The sequence below is a fragment of the Acanthopagrus latus genome, chromosome 22 (genome assembly GCF_904848185.1).
Source record: "Acanthopagrus latus isolate v.2019 chromosome 22, fAcaLat1.1, whole genome shotgun sequence".
Taxonomy (NCBI): Eukaryota; Metazoa; Chordata; class Actinopteri; order Spariformes; family Sparidae; genus Acanthopagrus; species Acanthopagrus latus.
The window spans coordinates 1,753,532-1,779,314 of NC_051060.1; the positions used below are offsets into that span (position 1 = coordinate 1,753,532).

The 25,783-nt window shown below is 39.2% G+C and overlaps 1 protein-coding gene across 5 annotated transcripts in view; it reads right to left on the reverse strand.

The window, feature by feature from the left end:
• Positions 1-5,550: 5,550 nt before the first annotated feature.
• The window catches only part of epha7 (eph receptor A7), an 88,224-nt gene continuing 67,991 nt past the window's right edge, over positions 5,551-25,783 (reverse strand). For 2 of the 5 annotated variants that reach the window (XM_037086995.1, XM_037087000.1), the window contains exons 8-17: positions 24,867-25,011; positions 22,112-22,167; positions 19,736-19,861; positions 19,091-19,276; positions 17,683-17,744; positions 17,246-17,455; positions 16,282-16,431; positions 12,148-12,341; positions 11,363-11,518; positions 5,551-9,624 (exon numbers count right to left, since the gene is read on the reverse strand). In XM_037086995.1, coding sequence (XP_036942890.1) covers positions 9,510-9,624; positions 11,363-11,518; positions 12,148-12,341; positions 16,282-16,431; positions 17,246-17,455; positions 17,683-17,744; positions 19,091-19,276; positions 19,736-19,861; positions 22,112-22,167; positions 24,867-25,011 — 1,400 coding nt within the window. In that variant the 3' untranslated portion in view covers positions 5,551-9,509. The remainder of the gene's footprint in view (positions 9,625-11,362; positions 11,519-12,147; positions 12,342-16,281; positions 16,432-17,245; positions 17,456-17,682; positions 17,745-19,090; positions 19,277-19,735; positions 19,862-22,111; positions 22,168-24,866; positions 25,012-25,783) is intronic. The other 3 variants (XM_037086999.1, XM_037086998.1, XM_037086996.1) reach the window with 3 other exon arrangements.

The following is a 25,783-nucleotide window of genomic DNA, read 5'->3' on the forward strand; positions in this document are numbered from 1 at the left end:
AGCTAATGGTTGCTTTGCTTCAGCCAACAGTGTTTCATTTAGATAGATAGATAGATAGATAGATAGATAGATAGATAGATAGATAGATAGATAGATAGATAGATAGATAGATAGATAGATAGATAGATAGATAGATAGATAGATAGATAGATAGATACTTTATTGATCCCGGAGGAAATTCAAGAAATTCAAGAATTTGTAGAGCAAAATAATAAAATGATGTCATCTTTGATGACAACATGGATGTGTTTTCCTCAGACAGAAATTGTACCTTATTTGAGCTGGATCAGTGGGTGAACTTCAACACAAAGGATTGTATCGAATGCTGTAACACCACTGCTGTTTACTAATTTGCCTTCAAACGGGATTTGTTGTTTATTTACCCTTGTAACTGTCACTCAGAATTCTTAATTACCTTTGCCATAATCGTTTATCCTGAATTGACAATCAAATCGGCTTCAGGGGGATGCGAATAAGCTGTGCTGAAAATATGATGTTTGCCCTTATAATGATGAAACCTGAGAGAAGATTAAACCGAGAGACAGTGTTTGATTTTCAGATTATTTTGTTGACATCTGACACATAGAGTCGGAGTAGCTTTTTACTCAGGCTTACACACAACATTAAAGGGAAAGTCAGGGCAAAGTTCTGTTGTTTTTCAAATCAGAAATCAACCCCTTCTCTTCAATACTGCTCACAGTGAACCTGGGCAGTTTTGATTTTTGATAGCCGGGCTGTGGGAATGTGAGGCACTGAGATTTGGGATATGGGTGCAGTTAGAAAGCTGTTGTTTTGGCTTTGTTTTTTAAATGAACTACCAATAAGGCTAAAACGCTGTCTCCAACCTCCAATCTGTTAACTTTATTTCTCATTTGTGTCGGCAGCATTCTGGATTCTGCTAACTAGAATTAAACTGCTGCAACAATTAATTATTTGCAACGCTTGACATTATGGTCCTTGTTATAAGTGTAGATAATATCTAATAAGCCCTTATAACTCCACAGAAGATGCCTTTCAACATCAATATGTTATAAATATATATTTTTTTAACCTTAAAAAGACATTTTCTCATTTAAGTTATGGTGGCTGCAAAAAGTATGTAAAAAGCAACATTATGTAACTGTATTAAATTAAAAAGAATAGCTTCAAAACCATATAATCTCAGCCACCCCTCCCCTATCTCTTGCCTTTGCGATATGTAACATAGTAGGATCACAGTATTGATTGGATGAACGTCAGACGCAGCACTGAGTATCGATAATTGTGGTGAAGCATATTTTATTGAAAAATGTTCTCTGGTTTTCTCTGATGTCTTGTGGCTACTCTGCCTCATCCCTGGGATTTATGGAGTTTCCTAAAAAATAACCTGTCTATCTAATGTAGCTGCCAGTTAACGACTCTGCTCAGAACACTGCTGGGGAGCGTCTTTGTTAATATAGCTATTACAGCAGCTTTAGACTGCTGGAAGGAGGAAGTTTTCCACTCCAGTGCAGGAATGAACACCAGAACCAGAGTTGGGCGAGAAGACAACAGAGAATAAAACCAGAAAAAGAGGTGGTGACAGAGGGAGAAGCAAGTCATGGAACAACACAGCCACTTTAGATGGCTTCCCAAGTTCTATGTCTTGTGTTGTTATACTCACTTGATGTTTGACTGTTAGTAAAGTTGTCAACTCACTAGTTTTTGATAATATGCCAAGTCAGCCCATTTCAACAGCGGTTTAGCTGGTAGCATTTTGAAGCCAGGTGTTATTGTCTCTGGCTCTAGTTATGTTACTGTAGCTTGACATTACTTCAAGACATACCTTTTCAAAGTGTAACATTGTTATGGGGTGCTTAGATTTGTTTGTAGTTAGCACGTAAAGTTAAAGTTGCATGTCATGATGTCAGTAATAGCCATGGACACAGAAGGTAGGGGGGGTTCTGAGGGGGCTGCAGCACCTTGCTAAAAGAAGCCACTATAAAAAACATCAATTGCTTAAAAACAATTGTGATGTGTGATACCACTTTCCTGTCCATATGTGAATATGTGAATTTGTCACAATCAGTGTCTCCTGTCTCAACGATGCCCAAAGTTCAGTGGTATTTGAGGGAGTCTGGGGACTTTCTCTTCTTGCCATCTCCTTGCTGTAATTGCTCTGAGCTTTAATATGTTGCTGTGTGCTGTAGTGCAAAACCTGTTGAACAAATGTTGATGACTACTGACTTTAAGCTATCTTGGCCATTCAAATTAAACAAAAAAACATTAATTTTGCACAGCATTTACTATGATGTCATTATTACTGACTACTTAGCAGCCCCGACTGTGACTGACTTCCAGCATGGTGGACGCTGCTGATCCTGGTTATGCAACCTGGTCTGATCCACTGGTAGGGGGACAAGTGGAGGAGAGAGACATCATTCACCCTATTACATGTCACTGTAACATTAATATGATTTTGAAGTTGAAGCTTAAGGTAAAGCAGTTATGTAAAGTTGCTAGGTATAAATTGTCCTATCCATGTTCCTAAGCATGCCATGAGGACTCATAAGGGCCTTACTAAGGTACCTATCAAGTAACCATAAATGACCTTAAGTGTTACCAATTGTTTTTTTATAGATTGTTGTTAAACAGTATGTTATATTACTGAATTATGTTGGATTTTACTGTTGTTGCTGTCTGTTACAGTGCAACAACTGATGTTTTGTATACAAAAGATGAATCTGTGATGTGTAAATACCGACCTCTGAAATGTTGTGCTGTACACAAGTGTAGTACAGTAGTAGATGTATTTTTTCAGTACATTCCACCATGTGTGAATAGAGCTGTTATAGATGAGCATAATGCTGCTATGTTTTATCATCAAATTTTTTTTTTTTTTTTCATAGTAGCTCAAACTGAATTCACATGAATTGCTCCTGCTTGTGTTGTGATATGCTCCTTCTTTTGGGATACAGGGCCCTCTTCCCTGGAAATGACCTCTATTTTTCATCAAGACAAGAGCAACAGATTAGGCTTGAAAACTCTCCTTTGTTGCATCTGTAAAAAACAACATTAGATTTCCTCAGAGAATTCACCTAAACTGTGAAAAGCAAAGCCTTTGTTTTCTAAATGGGTCATGATCTGTTTTCCCCGCAGAGTACAACAGGTAAACCATTAGTCAAGCCTGCACGTTCCCTCTAATCAATTTACACAGTTTACAACCATTCATCTCCATATCCCTGTTTGACTTCTATATTAGATGCAAAATGTCAGATACCGTAATAATGGTGACACAGGGTTCAGGATTATTGCAGACTCACCAAATACAAATGATTTCTCTCTGTTATCTTCCTCTGGCAGTCTGCCAGGTCCCTTTCTCTTTCTGCCTACATCATGTGTTTGAGAGATGAAGACATTTTGTACTCTGTTACATACATATCCAGTATGTGATATGTAATGTAATATGCTCATCTCCCACACATTTAAAATTCTTATCAAACTATCTAAAATATGCAGTGCTGATAAACTACAAACCAGGATTGTGTTAGTTCAATGCTTAATCATGCCGAAAATGTTTCAGAAATATTGTTTAGCTGCAATAGAGGAAGATCTTAAAGCGGAAGTTGCCACCATATTTTGTCTGCATTGTGTAAAGCAGAGGCTGAAAAAAATCTGTACTGTATTGTTGCAAGTTTTAAAAAAAAACAAAAAAAAACATTTGTGTCTTTTTACTGCATAGTTATAATCAAGGGCCATCTTCCCAGAAGTGAAATACTTCTTTAAATACCGACTAGTAAGCAGAGTATTCATCTTTAGATTTTAAACCCAGGCCTTAAGACAGAGCCCCAGAGAGCTATTTCCTTCTGCGCTGTAAGACTCTTACTGCAATACTTCTGCAGATGATCTCACCATATCAGCTTGATCAGACTGTGCAGCTCCAGTGATTTAGAAGTGATGAGTAGCCACTGAGAAACACATAGAAGGAAGCCAAATTCATGTGAAAACCAAACTATTGTTTCGCAGAGACAGTCGTGCAGCAGGCTTGGAGACAGCATGGTGAGCCACTACTGGACTTACCAAAATAAATACCAAAACTGCAGAAAGATGTGATCAGGAGAAATCCATTCAAGCTCCTTCAAGGAAATTGAAGTTCTGGAAGATTAAAGTACAAAACTGAGATGTTTTGAGGAGTGTTTGGACAGTTCTGGCTGTCTTATCATGTATGCATGTACAAACAAGCATTTCCATGCGGTCTCACAAGCAAATACAAGTACAAACCTCAACAGTGGCTGTGTAATCCAGGACAAAATGAATAATAGAAAATCAACTGTATCAGGGAGAGGATATCTATGAACAGTCTTTTTTTTCTTTTAGAAGAAACACTGAGTGAAAACAAAAACACTGACTCTTTATGTTCTGGTTGGCAGATAAATAGCAGATAGAATTGATGTTGATTGACAACTGCTCTCCCTCTATGACTGGTTCTGCTTCCCAGCAGCCAACCCAGTATTCCTAATAACTATGCCCATACTGGATGACTCTGCATCTCATGATTTATTCAGTGCCAATGTATAAAGCAATGTAACCTTTATTTAGTAAGACCAGTGTGGAAGTCAGCATGGTGGGAAGGGGTTGTCATATGTAAGATCTGGCTCTGAATTCTGGCCCCATCATAGACCTACATAACATCTGTCTTTTCATAAACTGTAGCCACTATTTTGTCAACTGTATTTAAAAGGTCATTTAAATTCTGTTTATATTCAGTATTCAGTATTCTAACAAGGTTTTTGACTGCATGTCCTTACTCATAAAACATGTGTAGAGCAAATCCTAAATCCTGGAAATCCTGATAAGGTCTTGATTTATTCTTTAAATTGGTACCACTTTCTGATAAAGTGCTATTTAAAATGTTTGGTATTATAACTATTGACTTTAATAATAGTTTTATAGATACATTTTAAACCATTACTTGAATAAACGTTGGGTTGTCAGGTATGACCACTTACCTTTAAGATAAGGGCAATTCAATTCTGATACATGAGGATAACCACAGGGCCCAGATTTATGACATCTGTCACACACAGTTATCCATGTAGGATGTTAAATACCGAGAACAGAATATAGTCTTCAATTATTTGACATCAAACCTGTCACAAAAAAGAATTCTTAAAACACATAGCATGTGTTTCAAGGCCAATGCCTATGTTGCCAATGCAATCAGTTGTGGAATATAACCTAGACCTGACAAAAATACTGTACTGTACAATACTGTATGTTCAAACTAAGACCAGGCTAAAATATTTATAAAGGTTTTCTTAGCATTTATCACTGACTACAGAAAGACTAATATAATGAGCGTTTGCATCAACTAAAGCTCAGTTAAAATGTTTGTGTTTGATTTTGACAAAAAAAATAAATAAAAAAAATGGAGCTCTCATGGCCTAAAGATTGGTGACAAATATGAAAGGTATACAGTAGTTGACTAAATATAACCAAACATGACATTGTCTTCTGATCTCTGCAACTCTGAAAAATAGCTTATAAAATGAACACCCAGTGGATAAAACAAGACAAAAGCACAGCCAAAACTTCTATAGAGATAGTATTATATTTCCAAAAATATATGTACAGTCTATTACAAAGGTTACAAAGCAAAAAGAATTGTCTATGTAACAAGAAATTGTCTAATTAAATGATCTTACAGTTCTGCTGCTGGGGAAAATACTTTTGACCAGTGAATATTCTCAATACTTTCGTCACAGAAAAATAAATAATAAACTGACAATTTTTATCACTGTACAACAAACTAAAAGGCAAATCAAAGCAACATCAAAGTAAAGATGGAAATCCTATCAGCTGTCTTTGGTCCTAAATGAAAAATTATGTACAACTGAAATCTTGTGGGTGACAATAATTCATCTGTGAGATAGAAAAATATAGTGCATTTTCAATGTATTCAGAGCTCTCTACTGAGTAATATGTGTAAAAAACAATATAAATAAAATGTACAATTTTACAATTATAACATATACAAAGATTCCCTCAGATCTCAGCTCTTTCTGACACAATCAACAATGCTGTGCTCTTTGGAATTATCCACCACCTGCCACAGTGGTGAAACTAATTTCCAACTGCTGAACCACAGGATATGAAAAATAACTTCATTCTCTATCTGCTGTTCTGATTCCAACCAAATACTCTACACCCTTTCTTTTTTATTCACTTTTTCAAACATTTTTTATTCTTTTTGTGTTTTTGTTGAAATAAACTTGTTTTTTGTCAGTCGAGCCACCTGAAGTTTAAAATGTGGATGAAACAAGTTGAACCAGACAGTAAAATGACTGTTAATGGGGAAGGTTACAGGTGATTTGGACACGGAATCGATTGTATCCTGGCCATAATCTCAATTTGGCTCAAACCGCTGTTTCCCTAGCACAGGAAAAAGGGGACAGAGGTATTCAACCCTGGGGTGTGAGGGGCCTCCAGGGGCCTGGTTTTAAAATCAGAGCAGGGAGTGGGGTTCAGAGAGAGTGCTGCTTGTGAACTGGGGAGTTTTGTGCTGACGAAATGACTTCATGCCGGTACTCAATTCAAAGGTCTGGCAAAGGCCCAACTGCTGAGCTTGGCTGTATGGATAAAGGGAGGGTGTGTGTGACATGGGTTCAGAGCTGGTTGGGGCTAATTCCTGGTGTCTCCTCAAAAAAGGCGTGTCCCATACTGAAATTAGAAGTTCACATCCAGACTATGCTGGGTCATTCCAGTTGATGTCTAAAATGAACATGCATTCACATTAGCTTTTCAGGTCATTTTGTCAAAATCTTCTGTCTCCTGTCCCCGCTAAGTGGAATACAAGCTAACTTTAGTCAGTTAGCAAATGGCAAAAGTGCATATCCATCCCAGTCATTATGAATAAAATGCTTGCTGTTTCTGCAAACCACTGATATGTTCATATTTTGTATGTGTCGACATTTATTCTGGTAACTAGGCCACAGCCAGTGCCTGATTAAACTGTGGCACAGATAGAGCTTCGTTAGAGTGCTGAGTCTCAACCAGTTAAACCTCTCCTGGATTTTGTGATCATTTATAAATCGTTAAAACAAAACAATTAACTGATTGCAGCTCGTCAATATTTAGTTTTCTGCAGTCTTCTATGAAAGTGAATGGAATCATTTTGAACATTTTGAAAGTATGTGTTTGTTGCACCACACATCATTATTCTGTTTTTATGAATTTAAAGTTTTGTGACCAAAGACAGGAGTATGCCTTAGTGTGGACAGAGAACCAACATGGAGAGAAAAAGACATGTTCTGGCTTAATGTGGATGCAGACACAATGAATGAAGAAAGCCACTAATGGTTTTCCTGCTCGTCAGCGAGCTCAAGGTCGATTCCTGACACCGTTATGGTTTTTCTATGTATTTGAGATGAAAAAAGTTGAAAGAGATGACTGCAGCTTTGAAAATATAGATTTATCTCCCAGGTTACAGCAGCAGCAGTAAAAGAAGACTTTGTGATGGTTTTCTTCGGCTAACACCACTCCTCTTTACATGACAGCTGAAAAACTGCATTTTCTCACCTAAGAATACTACAATAAAACTTTCTCTCTTTTTTGCAGTTGGGATGGAGACAGATGGCACTGAAAAGGTTGGTTGGCTTTTAGCACATGTTCTGCAAAGCCTCCACCCGCTGTATTCCATACAAAGCTGTATGGAGGAAAAGAGGAGCAATCTTAAGAGACACTTTAATACATGTTCCGTCACATCTATGCCTGTGAGGGATGAGTGGCGGAGATGTATGGATAAACGAGGGAACTGCATGGCTGTCTACAGAGCTGGTGATGGTGGGATTCAATAGCACGATCTGACTCAGGCTCTGATATTTGGTCCTACACTCTCAGACCCAAACCCTGAAGAGGCTTTTTGACTTCTTGGTGTCTGAAGATGATGTCAGCATGACTAATTGGCACCTTTGTAGCATTTCAATCGGGGCCTCTTTAACCCCTTCAGCCACTTGATTCAACATCTCCACGCCACCTTAGATTTCCATCCAATGTGTAGAATATTATAGTGGCAAAACACGACATGAGCATTTCATCTGATGACTTGGCACAGCAGTTTTCTGAGCACTTTTCATACCATTTTTTTTTATGAGGAGAAGAAGTACATTGCTTTCCTTTTCTGGTGGTGACTGAATCGTTCCAAAGTATTTGTCTCAGCACAGCACACATGCAATTAAACCTAGCACCTTAGAAATCTCAGGTGAGGACCATTTCTACCTGGTAATTATTGCTCTATTTAGTCCACTTCTTCTTCTTCTTCTTTGCTGACTGTGTCACTCGTGGCATTAAAACTGTATCCATGCACTTTACCAGTTTAAGTTCCAGACAAAAAGACATCACACAAGGAGAAAAACAAACAAAAAAAAAAAAACACAGGGAGGGAGCTTGTCCACACTTCAAATGAACCGCATAAAGGATTGCCATTGAAGTGCCTAAAATAGCGGCAATACTTAATCTAACACATTTTAAGGCAGTTTTACATCTACACCTTCCCTGGATCCACCCTTAAAAATTGTATTTGCAGCTGAAAATGGACAGTGTGTGCAACATTTTAGGCAAATGATGGCAAAACAATTTGCGGTGGGTTCAATTTCAGTACAATCTTTCAACAGTCAACACTCTACTCAATTACCAAGTAACAGTTTTGTTTCCTGTAGTGAACACAAGACAAAGGATATTGCTACTCAGATATAAAAGTCTGGTGATTCAAGAACAACTCACCTCAGAGTTGCACTCTTCAGAAAAATCCTTAATAAAAAAAAAAAATATCTAAAACCACTTCAAATGCCCACTACTGTAGGCTGCAAACAAGCACGTGAGGATACCATTTTCACTTCAACAGCACATGAAGGAAAACATGAGTCACTGCAAACAGTTCAAACAGTCCAGCATGTGTCAGCACAAAAAGTACTTTTGAATCTGCGGCTAAAAGGTTCCCTCTGTGTTTGGATAAGAGTTTACCCTGTTGTCAAGTCCAAATAGAAGAGAAAAAACTAAAACCTCTGCTGGGGCCACAACAAGCCACTGTGGCAGACGGAAAGAAAATTAACAAAAAAAGGAACAAGTGAAACCACAGCAAGTAGACAAAGTTGTTTTTGTTCTTTTTAAAGGAAATCTTTAGCCATGGTGTGCACAGAAATCATTCACTAAGTTAAAGAAACGCAAGAGTCAAAATCCTGTCCTACGCGCCATTTGATATGTGGTTGAGTTTGTAAGCGCTTCTAAAAAAAACAAAAAGAAACAAAAAAGGAAGTTGTCTTGTCCAGGTAGTTTCTTTTTTTGTTGCTGTTTTTTTTGCCCTTTTCCTCTCTTTAGTGCCCATTAAAGAGGGGGACCACAATCCTTCACTGAGGGACAAAGGAATGATTTCACTCTGGACACAGCCAGAGGAGTCGGACATAACAGATGTCCATTTACTTTGACAATTATCCCAGCTACGTCCGAGGCACTGCTCCAGAGAAGTTCTGTTTCTGTTCGATGCGGCCCGTCCATCACACCTGGACACCTGTGCCATGGAGATGCAGCATCTGGGCTCTCATAGTCTGTATGCTGCTCATGATCTTTTTCTGATGGCCCACCAGCGTGATCCCCAAGCTCATCACGTCCCTGGAAGACAGGACAATGCATCAATCAATGCACTGGACCACAGTAAGGGGCAAAACAAGTGAGATTTATGGCCTCAGCTTTTTCATTATTGAGAGTAAAGGGTCTACAAAAGGCAACACAGCAATCCTGTTTATGAATCTCTATAAAACATTTCAACATCAATTTCAAGGATGATGAAGCAAAAAAAAGTATGATCTGAAGTTTTGCTCTGTTCCTTGGCAAGCATGTTTGAAAGTTTATTTGAACCCTTGAGCAGTTTATGGAGATGTGGAGACGGATGTCGACATCTGACGGTCGATGGAAGGTCTGAGTAGCAACTCAAGGGCAAGCCACAGTCTGGGCTCGCGCTCACATTCAGCTGCTCTCATTGGGTAAGAATGCAATAAACAGCAAAGGGTTCACACGAGTTCAAGACACTGAATGTGAGGACACAAATGTTTGATATGGCATGAGGGGACACACTGAAATGATTGTTGACCACAAAACATCAAGGTTGCTTCAGACAGCTGCAGCTGATTCAGAAGGCTGCTGCTCGAATCCTAACAAGAACCAACACATTACATGACATCACTCTGGTTCTAAGATCTTTACACTGGCTTCCTGTCTGTCAAAGAATAGACTTCAATATCCTGCTGATGGTTTATAAAGCACTAACTGGATTCGGGCCAAAATACATTTCTGATCTGCTGCCACAGTCTGAACCTTCCAGACCTCGGAGGTCGTCAGGTACAGGTCTGATTTTGGTCCCTAGAGTCAGAACTAAACATGGAGAATCAGTTCAGTTATTATGCACCAAATATCTGAAACAAACTGACTCACCTCGTTTAAATCAAGGTGTGCCACAGCCATTCACTGATGCAATTCCAAGGCTTTGAATGGGACTGTTACTTTAATTTTTAGTCTAGTCTCTTTTAAACCTATTCCATTTTAGCTAATTTTCCTATTTATTAACTTGTTTTAATGTTTTGCTTCTTGATGTCTTAATACTTGTTTTATAATGGATTGGAAATGTACATTTTTTTATTTCTTAATGTAAATGTTATGCCCCATAATGCTCTTCAAGTTATCTTGTGTCTGAATTGTGACAACAAAAAAATGTGCCATGCCTTTATCCTGTGAGATTGCAGATCAGTCATAAAGCTAAACCAACATGCAGCTCTCAAATAACAGTACATGTTGGTGTTTCTGTTCATGTTAATGATGATCTGCTAGAAGAGATAGATGAAGGCAAGGCTGAAAAAATGGGCAGAGAATGGCTTTCACTTTCTGCCAAGCAAAATAATATGCTAGTTATTGTAAGTTTTTTAAAATAAAATACTGTTCAATCAGTTCCAATCATTTGGGCCCTGCTGTTTTGGAAGTGTTCGGCTACAATCAGCAAAACATACTTTGTTTAGACATTTACATTTAAAACCAGCCTCTGTGGGGAAGAGAGTTGGATTTTATGGAGGGTACCTTAATGCTCAACTTAACAATAATGAGACAGTAAAGTTATAAATAAGGGGAGAAATACAGGCCTGTCTCTTGAAATGTTTCAAATGATGGGCCTGATCCTCTGTGTAGTTTTGTATAAAGCTGAATTAGACAATTCTACAGGTGATTATTGAGTCTCATTCTCAGGTAGTTAAATACTTGACTAACACAAGCATCAGTCTAGGTGATACCACAGTCGAAATGCAGCTGCTATTAATCTTCTCCACTGACTCTTAACCACTCGAAAAACATCATGTCTACTTACTCGATTGACATCCTGGCCACAGATTCCAGGGAACTGTAGCCAGCTGCTGTGAAGTTGTCTCTGTATCGCTCCATCTTGATGGCTTCCAGCCACTCTCCCACTGTGCAGAAAGCGGTGAAGTCTGGTGTGCTCTGATCTAACAGTGGACTAATTGGTCTGCGGGACGAGCACAGAGAGATGTTTATGTGTTATATAAAAAGGAAACATTCCGCTGAAAGCACAATCAAGCAAGAGACGAGACAAAGCGTCGACCAAAGGCATCCAACAGTGCAGCAAATTGCGAGAAAGGGAAAAATAAAGTAGTTGATTGGTGTCTTCAATTATCAAAAAATTCACAAATAGATTGAGAATGTCAGCTTTTTGTCTCTGAAAAGTATTTTTGTAATATCTGATTGCATTCCCCACATAAAGTCTCCATACAATAGTGCTTTCTTAACCAGCTGTAACCTCTGAGTCTGAATCTCACCTCAGGTAAGTATGTTCTGACTGCAAATAGAATTCATCTGACAAACATCAGACTGAGGTCTGGAGTTCCCGCTGCACTTTAAAGTACAAGGAACTCATTACAGCGATTGATTTAAAAGCCCTGCTATTGACCATAAAGTGATGGAAGGTGCTTGGGGGTATCGATCCCCTGGGATTTATCTTTCATCCCTGAACTATAGAGACTAAATCATCCACCTAACACTTTGGATCATCCACTAATGTGCTAAAATAAAAGTTAAAATTCTTTATTGTATGAAGCCACATTTCACATGATTCACCTTAGGGTTTTATTTCCTCACCTTGTACATGTTCCCACTGGGGTTTTCAAGGTGTTAGGGTTGCGGATCATCTTATCAAGGATGCCAACAATCTGATCAAACTTGGGACGCTCGGCTCTGTCTTTCTGCCAGCAGTCCAGCATTAGCTGATGCAGGCCTGGTGGGCAGTCCATTGGGGCTGGAAGACGGTAGCCCTCCTCTATTGCCTTTATGACCTGGACAATGCAAAAAATATCGAGTCATTAGTGTCAGTGTTAAGTATAATCCTTACCACATCCCTTTTGTATCACCCTGACAACTCTAAGCTATTCTTACAAAGTGAATCGTTCACTCCTTGCCATCTACATTCTTCAGTCATCATTTTGTGAACAGACGTGTCAGAACCTGATCATTTGTTGGTTACCTACAGCAGATGTTGTGCATTGAGGAATAAATGGCCTAACCAGATTTGATGACTGTGTGCCAGTTTTGTCACAGTGAATGGGAACAAAGCAGAAACACTGAAGGTAGCTACACTGATGAGCTTTAAGCAATAAGTTTATGGAGTGACAGGTTTCTCACACCCCATTACCTACTCAGCCTGTAAAAAACTGTTGCATAATACCTTCCTGGCTCCAGACCTGGAGACCTTTGTCAAGTCGGAAAATTAATACTCGAATGATATCACCCCGGTGTAAGGATCAGCCATTTTGGACTAAAAATCTTAGTCTTAATTTTTTAACTCTTTAGCATAAATTTTGACCATTTTCAATTAAATCTGTTTCTCACAAGTACCCCTAAATTTAAGTGTAACATTAAATTGTTGGAGGACCTCTTAAATAAATGATGCCTTGTATTAATCATGCACTCAATCATTTCTAATAACAACATTTACCTCTTATGACATCTGGTGACACAATGACACCAGTAAACTAATCATTTAGAACACTCATTTGGAAGATAATGTGAATGTACGTGGACTTCACCACAAACATTATTTGCATAGGACTGCAATATCTAGTCGATGGCAGAGTATAGAGGCTGAACATTACACCTTTTGGAGTCATTTTAGCTTTCAAATAAATGGCTTAAATAATAAGACTGATTCAAAAGCTTACTGTTAGATTTGGCTCTTGAGCTAAGGGATTTGTTGCAAATGTTTGTTTAGTTTAGTCACCATGTCACTTCATATCAGCAGGGAAGTTGCTACGCAAAATGTTGAAATAATTCATAAGTGATAATAGCAAAAACATAAATGAGCTTCCATTTGATGGTGATGTGAAAAAGGTTGTGTAATTTATTCATTACCAAATTAGATATTCTTTTTTTTCTAATCTACTGATCCTGAAAAGGTTATGCTTGCTTTTTTTTTTTTTTTTTTTTTTCCCCCAGCTTGATTTCTGTTGTTCTCTACTGCTTTCAATAAATGCTGAATGCTGCAGCTAAGATTTTAACCCACTATTTGAAATGGGCTCATGTCCTTGATATCCATCCTTGTCTTCTTTACTGGCTGACAGCAAGTCTTATAATTGAATTCAAGATTTTACTGTTGACCTATGCCACAGTGTAGACTAAGTTGTTTCCCTGGGATTAATTCCCCACATTTGACTCAACAAAAAGCTGTGTTTGGCTCTGATGAATTATAGACAAGATCTTTCTGCAGACCCTTTAAAACCTAAGCCAGTGTCACTCCACATCATGCATGCAGTTTAGCAGAGAGTTCATTAAAAGTCAATGCCGTCAGAACAGTAAGTGCAGCATGCACTTTGATTTTAAGCCCCTAGCTCACCTTTCTTTACCGTGCGGATAAGGAGCTGTATACGTTTATGCATGTGTTCATCAGGTATTCCTGTCAGGACTGCTCAGACAAGAATGAGTCATGGAGGGAAAAGGTGTCAAAAGACTGAAACTGCTGGGAAAAATTCAAATAATGTTCTCCCTCCAGCTCCAGAGGATGTTTGTTGACATCTTGACAAAGTGAAACAATTTCTGACATTGATGTCTGTCAAGAAGCAAGCCTCAAAACATCACATTTGCCACTTTAATACCTGGCCATCTTGTTTAGCATTTCTAACATCTGATTGTTCAATCAGCAGGCCTCTGCCTTGGAGCGCTGGAGAATCTTAATCATGTTTAGCCTTGATGCTGTGGGTGCTAAACATCAGGCGCAATAAAGCCAGAACTCATTTGCCTCCTGCCATCAATCAAAACCGTGTCAAGTGTCCAGCAATAAGGAACACCTTCAAGTGGTTGGGTGAGGTTGGACTCCCTCAGTGGGAGCTGGCATTAAAGCAGGCTAGAGCACTCAGAAAGCGGCAGGTGAGCCAATCATGATTGCAATATGTGACATCTGTGAAAAGAAGTGAGGAAAAATGTGTTTTTTGAGGAAGAAAACTATGGGCAATGTCAGGCATCAGCTCATAGAATTCACTTGATAGTCTTGATCTTAATCATAAATCGTGTTTCTGCATTTCTGAAATAAAGTGAGCTTTATCCTCCTGCAATATGATGTAATTACAAAACCTAATAAATCCCCAGTCTCTAAAATTCCATTCCACTCAGTGCACAGAGTTTCCTCACATCGACAGTGAAGTGGGAGCAGGACTCTGGAGGTATGGGACGGTATATGCTGAATATATGTGTGTATTTGTTTCCTTGTTTTCTTATTCAGTTGCTCAGCGCTACATTGGTACAAGTTGCAGGAACTAAAATATCTTGTTTTAACTGAATTGAATGACTGCCCCCTGAGTACAAGATATCCAACTCTCAGGAGCCAGCATGTTTTTGTGTCTATTTTAGAAGTCTTTAAACTTTCACTATTAACATTCTTACTGGGCTTGAAATTAACATTTTTACGACCTCATTTAGGACATCAACTTTAATTCACAATGTCCACAGGACAACCTCCTTATGATGTCACTGGTGGGAATCAGCCTCCAGCCGCAACCTCATAACATGGGGAAGACACTCTACCATGTCTGCTACCATCTGCTAGAGCACCATCCTTCCTCATTTACTTTCAGCTTAACTGAATATGATGTCTTAGTCATCTAATCTTCATCAGGAAGGCTATTGTTCCAAGTGAGATGACAAAAACATGCTATGTTCAGAATCTATCGATAATCAATTAAACTATTCAATAAATTTGGGGGATTTGCAAGAGACAGAAGCAGAAGACATTAAAATATCCTGACTTATGGACATCGTACACTACCCAGCTTTTCATTAGATGCTTGTTCACTGGTACATGTCAATATCGTTCAGACTACACACCTCCAACATAAGATTTCTGCTAAAAATGTTTAGTCTCAGTTAATGCTGAGTTGATCCTGTTGACATCATTATGACACCATCAGCCACATGGACCTTTTTTCATAAGTGGAGTAGTTTATCAGTAAACTAATATTGATGTGTTAAATTGGTGAACTGACCCTTTAAAATCAGTGCATATATATGTATCTTTATGCTGACTGCTCTGTCAAAAGAAGACACAATAGCTAGCTGTAGAATATGTATGAGTTGCTTGCTGTGTAATTGGTTCAACACTGCTGCTCACAATGATTCACATTACCATAAGTCATTATAAACATTTAAAGAAGTTTTCTGCATGACAAATATTTTCCACTTCTGTTATTCATATTAATATCAGCATCAAATCCATGTTCCCGAGACTTCATTTTTACACCTGTCCCATTTCACAATTGTTTCTCCTTCGAATTGATTCAAATGGCATGATTATATGAACTAATTAAGCCAAAGGTTACTGTCCCTTCCAAGCTGTTCTCATGGGGGTCCTGCATGGAAGCCCCCAAGACCACAAAACTGAGCTGAACAGATTTTGTCTGTCATTTTCTATGTTTTAGTTGGAAGACTTGAATGATTAGACATGGACTACCAGTTTAATGGAATCATTTAATGTGTGGGGGGATTAGATCATGACTAATGATTTTCATTTTGGGGGGACTGTTCCTTTAAACCTAACTCTTTCTCCAACTCTGTCTTTATCAAACATGCACAGCAGCATTTCCCAATGACAAAGGTCTGGAATGATACATAACATATAAATTAATAATGTCTTTATACGCAGATTGTGATCCTTTGCGATGTCTTCCATAAGCAGAATGAAAAACTTATAGCGTTAGCAAGTTACTGACTTCATATCAGGTAGTAACTCACATCTTGATTGGACATATCCCAGTAGGGTCGCTCCCCATAGGACATGACCTCCCACATGACAATGCCATAACTCCATACGTCACTTGCAGAGGTGAATTTACGATACTGTATGGCTTCTGGTGCGGTCCATCGGACAGGTATTTTGCCACCCTGTTAAGTAAAATTCAGGTCAGTGGCTGGAGTGAATATGAAATTCATCACACCCTGCATCTTCCCCTGAAACATTAATTAGACAAAAAACAAAACAAACAAAAAAACAACTTCCTCACAAATTGAAGTAAGTATACTACCCTTACTTTCTCACAAGGCACCATTTGTGGTTGGTTATTATGTAACATGACTTCATTAATTGTTACTAAATCATTAATAAATGATTCATTGATTAATTCTATCTAATCAATAAAAACAAGTATGTGTAATATGCACTAAACTTAGCTATTAAATAGCAGGGAAATATATTGCTATATGTTCAAATTGTTACCATAGACTACACATTATCTAGGGCTTTGGATGTCATTATATGATGTTATGACATAAGTGTTGACTTTTACTGTTTTTAAAGGCATTAACTGCATTACAGTGATATCATTTTGTGAACTTACCCTCCTGTTCTACTTGCTGTAACTTGCTTGCCACTTAGTCACTATATCCACAGTACTGCTTATAACTTATCTGTGAAGTATTATTCATTAATACTTCTTTCATTATCCGTAACTATTACACAGCATTAATAAATGATTAACAAACCATAAATAAGGCATTAGTTGCAACTTATAAAGCCTTTAAATTGGTGCCTTGTCAAAAAGTTGTATTGAATTATAACTTGTTTTGAATATCAAACATGGTGCAGACTACTTGGTCGTGCACCTGAACTTCTGCTCTATTTTCATGCACCGACAGTGACTTGATCAGAGAATGCAGACAGAGGGCTGGGTAGAGAGACGGAGCGCTTTAATTGACTCACAGTTGTTGTGTAGACAGCTTCGGGATCGTCGTCTATCACCCTTGACAGGCCGAAGTCTGACACTTTACATACAAGATTGCTGTTGACAAGGATGTTTCGTGCAGCCAGATCTCGATGGACGTATCCCATATCAGAGAGATATCTCATTCCTGCTGCGATGCCCCGCAGCATCCCCACCAACTGGATGACTGTGAACTGACCATCATGTTTCTGCACAGCATAGAGAAACACAGGCAGGTCAGCCATCTTCACTGACCATGAGGGAAATGTAGGTCACAGCACTGCAGCAGCTCTAGCACAAGATTTATGATATTTATGTGATGCACAGATCCTGCTGCAGACTGCCTGCTGTCTGGGACACTTTCCAGCCAATGCAAAGAAAAGTTATAAAAGATGCTGCTGCTTTGAGCCTCATGCTCTATGAAGGTGATACTCACCCTCAGGAAGCCGTCTAATGAGCCGTTCTCCATGTACTCGATGACAATCATCACCGGTTTTCCTAGAGAGAAAAAAAAAAAGATGAACAAAAAAGAAAATGATTAATTGATACCTGGATTTTGTTTGCTTACATAATGCTTCACAATAAACAACTGCGCCGAACTGCCTCCAAGTTATTATTAGCTGCGTGTTTCATTGGCTTTTAATTAAAAGTTACCATCTGTTCATTTTATTACAGTGTCTAAATGAGAAAATGTTAAACAGGGAGTGTGGCTAATTGAATCAGATATAATGTCACTCTAACTACAGCGCTTTTACCTCCCAAAGCTAAATATACTCAGATAAAAGTGATCGTACATGATTTTTAAACTGTCTCATGGCATTCAAAGTTTATATTGTGGTTTTTGTCAACTTTTACAGAGAAGCAATAGAAAGCATTCTGACTGCTAACATCACAAACTTGCATAGTTCATGCATGGCCCAGGATAGTACGGCTCTGCAGCAGCTGACTAAAACCCTTATAACTCCTCAATAGATTTCATCCACCAGTGCCTATATTGGTATTTTTGCTTATTGTGATTCAATTCCTTCAAGTTTCTTCAAATGCTTCATATCCCTGCAATTTGTATAACCCCCAATACAAAGTTATGTAGGTCAATGAACAACAATAAAATATTGAAGTGTAAAAAAAATATAAAAATCTGACTTTGTCATCCAGCATAAAAACACAGAACATATTGATCCAGAGGACTACTAAATGTAGAAACATGAGCAACACTCCATAACTTATTTTTGTTTGGATAGTTTCATCTGCAATGGAAATACTTCTCCAGTGCCTAATTGGTATTTTTGCTTGGTGTTAATTCTTATTGTTGTTTAATGTTATTTGTTATTTCTTGGCTTATCTTCAAACGCTCAATATGCTCACAACTATAAAATATATGATAATCAAAACTACAAAATACACTATGCTCAGACCTGCTGTTTATCTCAGTCTTTCTCTGACATTGGCCTGCTTCTTTACTCCCTCCCAGCACTCACTGGCTTATCTTAGACTGAGTTAAATAGGATTATTTCAACAATCTCCTGCAACCAGTTAAGGGCTACCTGTTGGAGGTCCATTTTCTTTGGATTATAACTACCTAGAACATCACTGGTGCCCGACCATAGAGCAACACTGACATTAGTGAGGTGTCTGCATAGACCCCAAATGATACTAAAAGCCAAAACCCACCCCAGCTACAGACTGTTCACCCAAAAGATACAGAAGAATCAGCTGCTAAGGAGCAGCTTTTTCTGCAAGCTGTGAGGCTCCTGAACTCATCCTCAATGACACACAACCTTGTGCTGTAGAATGACAAATATACATTAATCTTGACCCTTGACGTCACATTCAAATGTGATTACCTCTTGTCACGACTCCCTCCAGATGAACTACATTAGGATGGTCGAACTGGCCCATAATGCTAGCCTCGCACAGGAAGTCCCGCCTCTGCTTCTCCGTGTAGCCCACTTTTAATGTCTTGATGGCAACCGACACATCCCGTTTTCCAGGCAGCTTGAGCCGGCCACTGCACACCTCTCCGAACTCTCCTGTGTGGGATGAAGCCATTCATGAGTGAGGGGCGATTAGGTAGAGAAAAAAAAAAAAATCAAGCACTTCACAGTGACAAATTTATTAGTGTATTTTGAGACAAAGCAGCTGTGCAATGGTGGAATACAAATTGGAGTGCGACATCTTGTTATACTCAAGGGAGTGTAACCGAGACCTATAATAAGACATGCTAGAGATGCATACTGTCATTGACCGCCTCTGTAAAAACCCATGTGGCAGCAATTTCTCAGCTGTGGAAACCTCTGTGGCTGCCTCTACCAGACGCAGCCCACACATTAATTGCAATGAACTTTTTCCCCTCTTTGCAATTGCACTATCAATATACAATGCATAAAGCTGTGTCTCCATTCAAGGTGTAAATATTTGGCTGTCAGCGTGATATATGAGAGCACTGTGTAACTAAACAGCATGAGGTAAGAGACAGAGGATGGGCTCACCTGCTCCAATAACCCGCTCAATTTTAATGCAAGAGGCATCCAGCTCCTTGGCAAATTGATGGACAGCCCTGTTTGGGTCCTCGTAGGTTTCAGGGTCAATGTAGGTTTTGGTGCCTGGAAATTTGACTGTAGAAAGGTAAGAGGATTACTGTTATGATTAAATATGCACACTGCGCACCAGTGGATGCTTGACAGGCAAACGATTACAAAGACCAGTGAATCAGAGGGAACTTCTGAACAGTCAGCGGCCGGTGTTAAAAGTGTTTTCACAAAGGACAATGGGAAGCAAAGATTTTAGTAACCCGAGCGTGGTACTTTTTTGAGGCTGACAGTTACCTTTCACCTCCCTCCAGCTGAGACTGCCTCACTGAATGTCTCATGTTGTGTCACAAACTTATCAGGCCTGGTGGTCTTATTCATATTGACATTTCTACATTCCAGATAAATGTGAGCAAGTTCAATACATTAGAATTTTCTATCTGAATTTGTGAGTATTAAACATATGCAGTAAGTGCTTGAAATCAAGTTTTAGATATCGCACCACTTGAAATGACCTGGACATTTAAAACAGCTGAATTAAATTCGCTCATGGTTTTCAAAGTGAAATATTTCAGTGCTGATGGCGTGGAATTCTGCAGTTATTGTGCTCACAAGGTTCGTATTCTTCCAGACTACTTTCTAATGCCCTAAGTTATAACTTTAGAATCTGCATCCAAATAGTGTTTATAGATGAACTACCTATTACATATTTTAAACAATTGCTTATTATTTGTTAACAGTGAAACCATGAAGCTTGATGAACTATGAATTTTACCCTTTATTAACAATATGTTTTATAAAATGTTATGAAAAATACAAATTATTCACAAATTCAAAGCACAATATTTTGTTGAGAATATTTGGGTTAAATGCAACATCAATCAAAGAAAAGGCTGTGACTGTGTGAGGAAAAGTGGGATATTATATTTTTTGTTAGATAAAAAAAAAAAAAAAAAAGGCTGAAAACATTCAATTAAAAATAACACTGCTGAGGGAAGAGTTCATGAATATACATGAAGTAAAAGAGGAGGCGGTTTGTAGAAAATAAGAAACACAAACAAGGTTAGAGAAGGGCCAGTGACAGGGTGCAGGGTTACCACTTTGCAAAGTGTTCCAAAATTAACAGCAAATTACAATATTATGGACTGTTAAGAGAGCAGTCCACTCATGGGGGCAATAACACTATGCATTTTAAATTCCACTGATAACAATATAAACTGTCAACTTTAAAATTTAATGAGATAGTACAGGCATAATACACTGGGTAAATGCTGCACCAAAACAACAGAATAGAACAATGAGCTCATCCAGCTGGAGAGACACTTATTCTCTGCATGGAGGACAGGCATGGCGGTCAATCCAACAGTGTAAATACAACAAACGCATTGTGCTCTGGCGAGGGGACGCCGGCAGCTGAGATTTCCCTCCACTTGCTCCTATAATTGCTTCGTCCATCTGAGATGTCAGTGGATCTGATAGGAGATGTCTTATCATGACTTCCTCGCTACTACATGGCAGACAAATTGGGTCTACATGTTGAATTTGCGCAGTATCTCGCTTCTGTCGCCCGGGCAGCCTGTCGTCATTTGATCTAGCATGGTGGAGCCTTCCATTAAGCCTGACACTAGCCTTGTTTGTGTTTTCCTCCAGTTTCCTTTTTTTTCTGCAGCTGGTGGGACCTGTGCTGCTGAGGTGGATCTGTCAGGTACTTAGCAGTAGCCACCCTGGGCTCAGCAGCTCTGTCTCAGCTTTAGTCTTATACTTTGTGTCACCTGTGACCCTTTGTTTCCAAATCAGCAGTTTGCCTACAGCGCAGATCATTACGGCTCCACTTGGGGAGGCTGTCTACAGCTGTATCTCCAGGGGCATCATTAGGGGTGGTGTATCAATGTTAAAAAAAAAAAAAAAAAAAAAAAAAAACCTCTTACTGATAGAGGGTACCTAGAAGCAGCTCCTACAATGAAGCTAACTGACTGTAAACCAGAAACTCTGCCACTCTCTAAAACCACTGGAGTTATGACTTTTTTTTATGAACAATCCTTCCTCATGGGTCATCCTCTTCTCCCTTCCTGACAGCTGTCACATTCACTCGTTTGTAGCCTGCTAACTTCTATATCTCCACATACTGAGACTGGCCAATCAGCAGCAGATGTTAGCCTGATTGTTACCGGCTTTGACTCAAAGCAAACGAACTGCGATCAAATAGTCCTGCCTGTGGGTGCTAATGGGTTTTAAGGCACCCTTCCTGTTCAGTATGCAGTGATTGAGATGTCTCTATCTGCGTGTGTATATATGCTATATGTGTTTGCGTTTGGGCTGATGAATGCAGGCACTCACACTGGAAGTAGAGCTCCTCGTCTCCCTCCTGATCGGCTTTGCTGTACCCGCAGTGCCTGCATGGGGGGAGAGGAAGAGAGTGGCAGAATAAACTGATTGTGCGCAGGAAATAAACCCCCTAAATTACATGATTTTTAATGTGCCGGCTAATGCTGTGCATGACAAATCTCTTATGAGACCCAGCTGAGCACCAGGAGCTGGGAACCCAACAGCCTATGGACTGGGGAGGGAGCTTGAGATCTAGTCATGTAACATATCAAAAAATGCATGCACTGTAAAGGGCTGTCCAACATGTCTTGTAATATTCATTTGTAATATTAACGTGTTGAAGGTTGCCTCGAGCAGGTGATTTGCTGCACAAAGTTGGTCTTTGAGCATTGACAGAAAAAAGGGGATGGCGTGGGAAGGTGATAAGCCACAAATGATGGACATGCACTTACTGGAGATGAAACATGTGCAGCACGTCTTCACTGTTCATACTTCTTACTTAAAACACTGCCTTTATTTAACTATATCTAAGCTATATAGCTATATATATAAATATATATCTATATTTAAGCATATCTCAAACTCATAGACTCTCATAATGCCAATGTCACATCCCAGGGATACCAAAAACAAAATGAATTGTGCTAAATGATTGGTACAATTGTATGAATGAATCAAAAACTTCTATCATTTTAATTTCATGCAGAACATTCATTTTTACTTAAATATTTGTGGTTATAAAGCAGGACAGGGCACAGATAAAATATTTCATATAGAACATTTCTGTTTAGTTTTTTTTGTTTCTTTACTGGTTTTCTATGAACGGGTTGATGATCTCTGTCAGCACTAACCTCGCGACAAAAACACTATTTCTTGTAATTATCCACCCATGTTTCACCAGTCAAATGATTTTAATGTGAATCAGAAGCAGCAGGAGATGTTGGTTTTGCTGTAACTCACAGACTGATAGAGTGTAAACACTGACACATGTGTGATTGAGATAAGACTCTAAACAGTAACACTGGGCTGCATGCTGCAGTTGACAACACTCCAATGACAGAATGGATGACCCTGCTACTAACAATGGAAATTACTTCACAGATGGTAATTAAGGGATTTACATAAAACTGAATGGCTATAGTGAAAAGGTGCAGACTATACATAGCTTCCTTTGTCCTTTAGGGTTCAAGCGCTGCCTGCTATATTTTTGCCAGTTAACTATTTTGGGCTTAGGAAAAAGTATGTTTCAAAAACCCAAATGATCTTTCTAGTATACTCTCTAGTAGCAGCTAAGCTAAAAGCATAGCACACACACTATTTAAAGTTGGTGCATGAGCTTGACTGCATGTCAAAGGGTTAAATAATTTTCCAATCAGTTTGTGATCTCACGGCTCCCGAACTTCCTTTAGACCAGGTGACATTCCTAATCATGGTTTCCTTGGGACGTATAGTATTAAACAAAATGTGCCAACTTTAAGAGATTTTGTAGTCATATGGTTTTCTTTTCTTATTGAAAAGCAGAGTGGGAGTAGTCCAAAGGTTTCCAAGATAATAGTCCCTCTCATTTTCTGCACTGACAATGTTAAATGATTGACAGCTGGATAGCACTTGGATAGCTTGGATGCGCATTAACTCCAAACATGGAATCATTAATATTGATTTAGAGGGAGATGCCGGTGTTTCAGAGAGTATAAAAGACACTGAGAGGGGAAAAAGTGAGTTAGCAACGTGCTATAATAAATTCTGATTAAACTGCTTCATGAAAAACTCTAAATTAAGAGCTAATTTTTGGCATTGTGTTTGCATCGCTCCTATTGGTACTGAGCAATAAGCTGAACTTGATTGCAAGGCAAGTTCTGAAGTTGTAAAGCCCATAATTTGTGCATGATTTGTACACAGATGTTTATCTTCGATCGATTGATACTTCTGTGACTGGAAAGTGATGGTCACACCAGTACCTGTGGGATGTGTGTAAGATCTGTACACATTCTGAAGTTATGACTAGTGTCGTCAAAACAATCGATTGATCGAATAATATTGATCAAATGTAATATTTGAAATGGTTTCAATACTTTTTTCCACAGTATCGATACACCAGTGCTAGTGGCATTTTTTGCACTCCTCTACGACAGCGTGTTGACATACACGCCACTGCACTGCCGAAATCTAAAATTATATGCCCTAAATGTTGTGATCATTTCCTCGTAGTTTTGATCATAGTATAAAATATTGTTTTTTCATGGTACTATCTTAAACTTAGAAATTTCAGTATAGTGACAACACCAGTTATGACTCAGAGAAAACGTACTAAGTATTAACACCGTGCTATTGAAGACTCCTTCTGATGAACGCACCATTAAAAGCAAGCTCTGATTAAATGCCAATGTGCAGATAAAAACACAAATGAAGTATGCGAAGGGAATGGTGATAATGACAACGGGCATGGTGCTTTGTGATGGTGGAGGAAAAAATGTGTGCCATACTTCATCCTGCCCTCAGGATCTCACACACTCACACACAGGATGCAGAGCCAAAGCTCTCTCGCTATGGGGTACTTGTCTCATAATGGCGCTGCAGAAATAGCTTAAAAATTTTGCAGAGGCTGGGGGGGGAAAAAAAAAAAAAAAGAAAAAAAAGAAAGATGCATCACAACCCATTAGCACAGCATGCCACGAGATGATGGGTGCACGTGTGTGTGCGTGTGACGACTCCACAGATGTGGAGGCCTGTGAGTGACAGAAAGGCTAATTGACAAGCGCAGACTCACAGGAGCGGAGAGTCAATGGGGCCCGCGAGAGCGTACCTTCTCCCGATGATGAAGCCGAACACCATGAACACCAGGATGATGGTCCCCGCCACGGCTACCACCGCGATGATGATAACGGGGTTCTGCTCGCTGGAGACGATCGCAGCTGATGAGATGGACACAGACACAAACACACACACAGACAGACATTCAGAAAGACAGAAACGCTCAGTGTGAACTTCAGCACATCAAAGACTACAATCTGCAGGACATAATTGAGCCCAATGAGAGGCGTGGAGATTGATAACCCCCCCCCCTTTCCTCTGAGAGAGTGGAGGAGGGACGCTTCTATTATTATACACACGGCTCTACTGTTTCAGAAAGTGGGCTTAATAGTCCCAGACGGCGACGGCAATGCCCTTCATCTCAAACAAAGACACATTCAGGTTGGATTGTTTCCCATTCAGAGCTCTCACGGTTCTCAAACTGTTTGCGTTGACAAACTGCCGATTGCTCCAAAGAACGGGCCGCCGTAGCATCGCATAAAGTCAACGCGAGTGGTGTATTGGGGAGGAGAATTCATGCATTTTAAATCAGGCGGATCTGTGCTGTATAAATGAAAGAGAATGATTTTCTTGTGGCCTGTCTCTGGAGGAGGGGGGATGGAAAATGTAGCAACATTTGATCAGCTGTTACTCAATCAAGCTTCATTATCTTACCAATTGTCTATTTTAGGAGGAATTAAGAGAATTCAACTGTCATATTCCCTCTTGAGGCTGTCACAGTTGAGGCTAGTGGTTGACTGTGCCGGTCAAGGACACTTTGACAGCACTGCAAACTTGTAACCTTGTTACAGGACGCTCTCTGCATGTGGTATGAGTAATTAATGTGTCCTGTTATGCACAAACGTTGGATGTGAAGTGGTTGGGGAGGTTAGA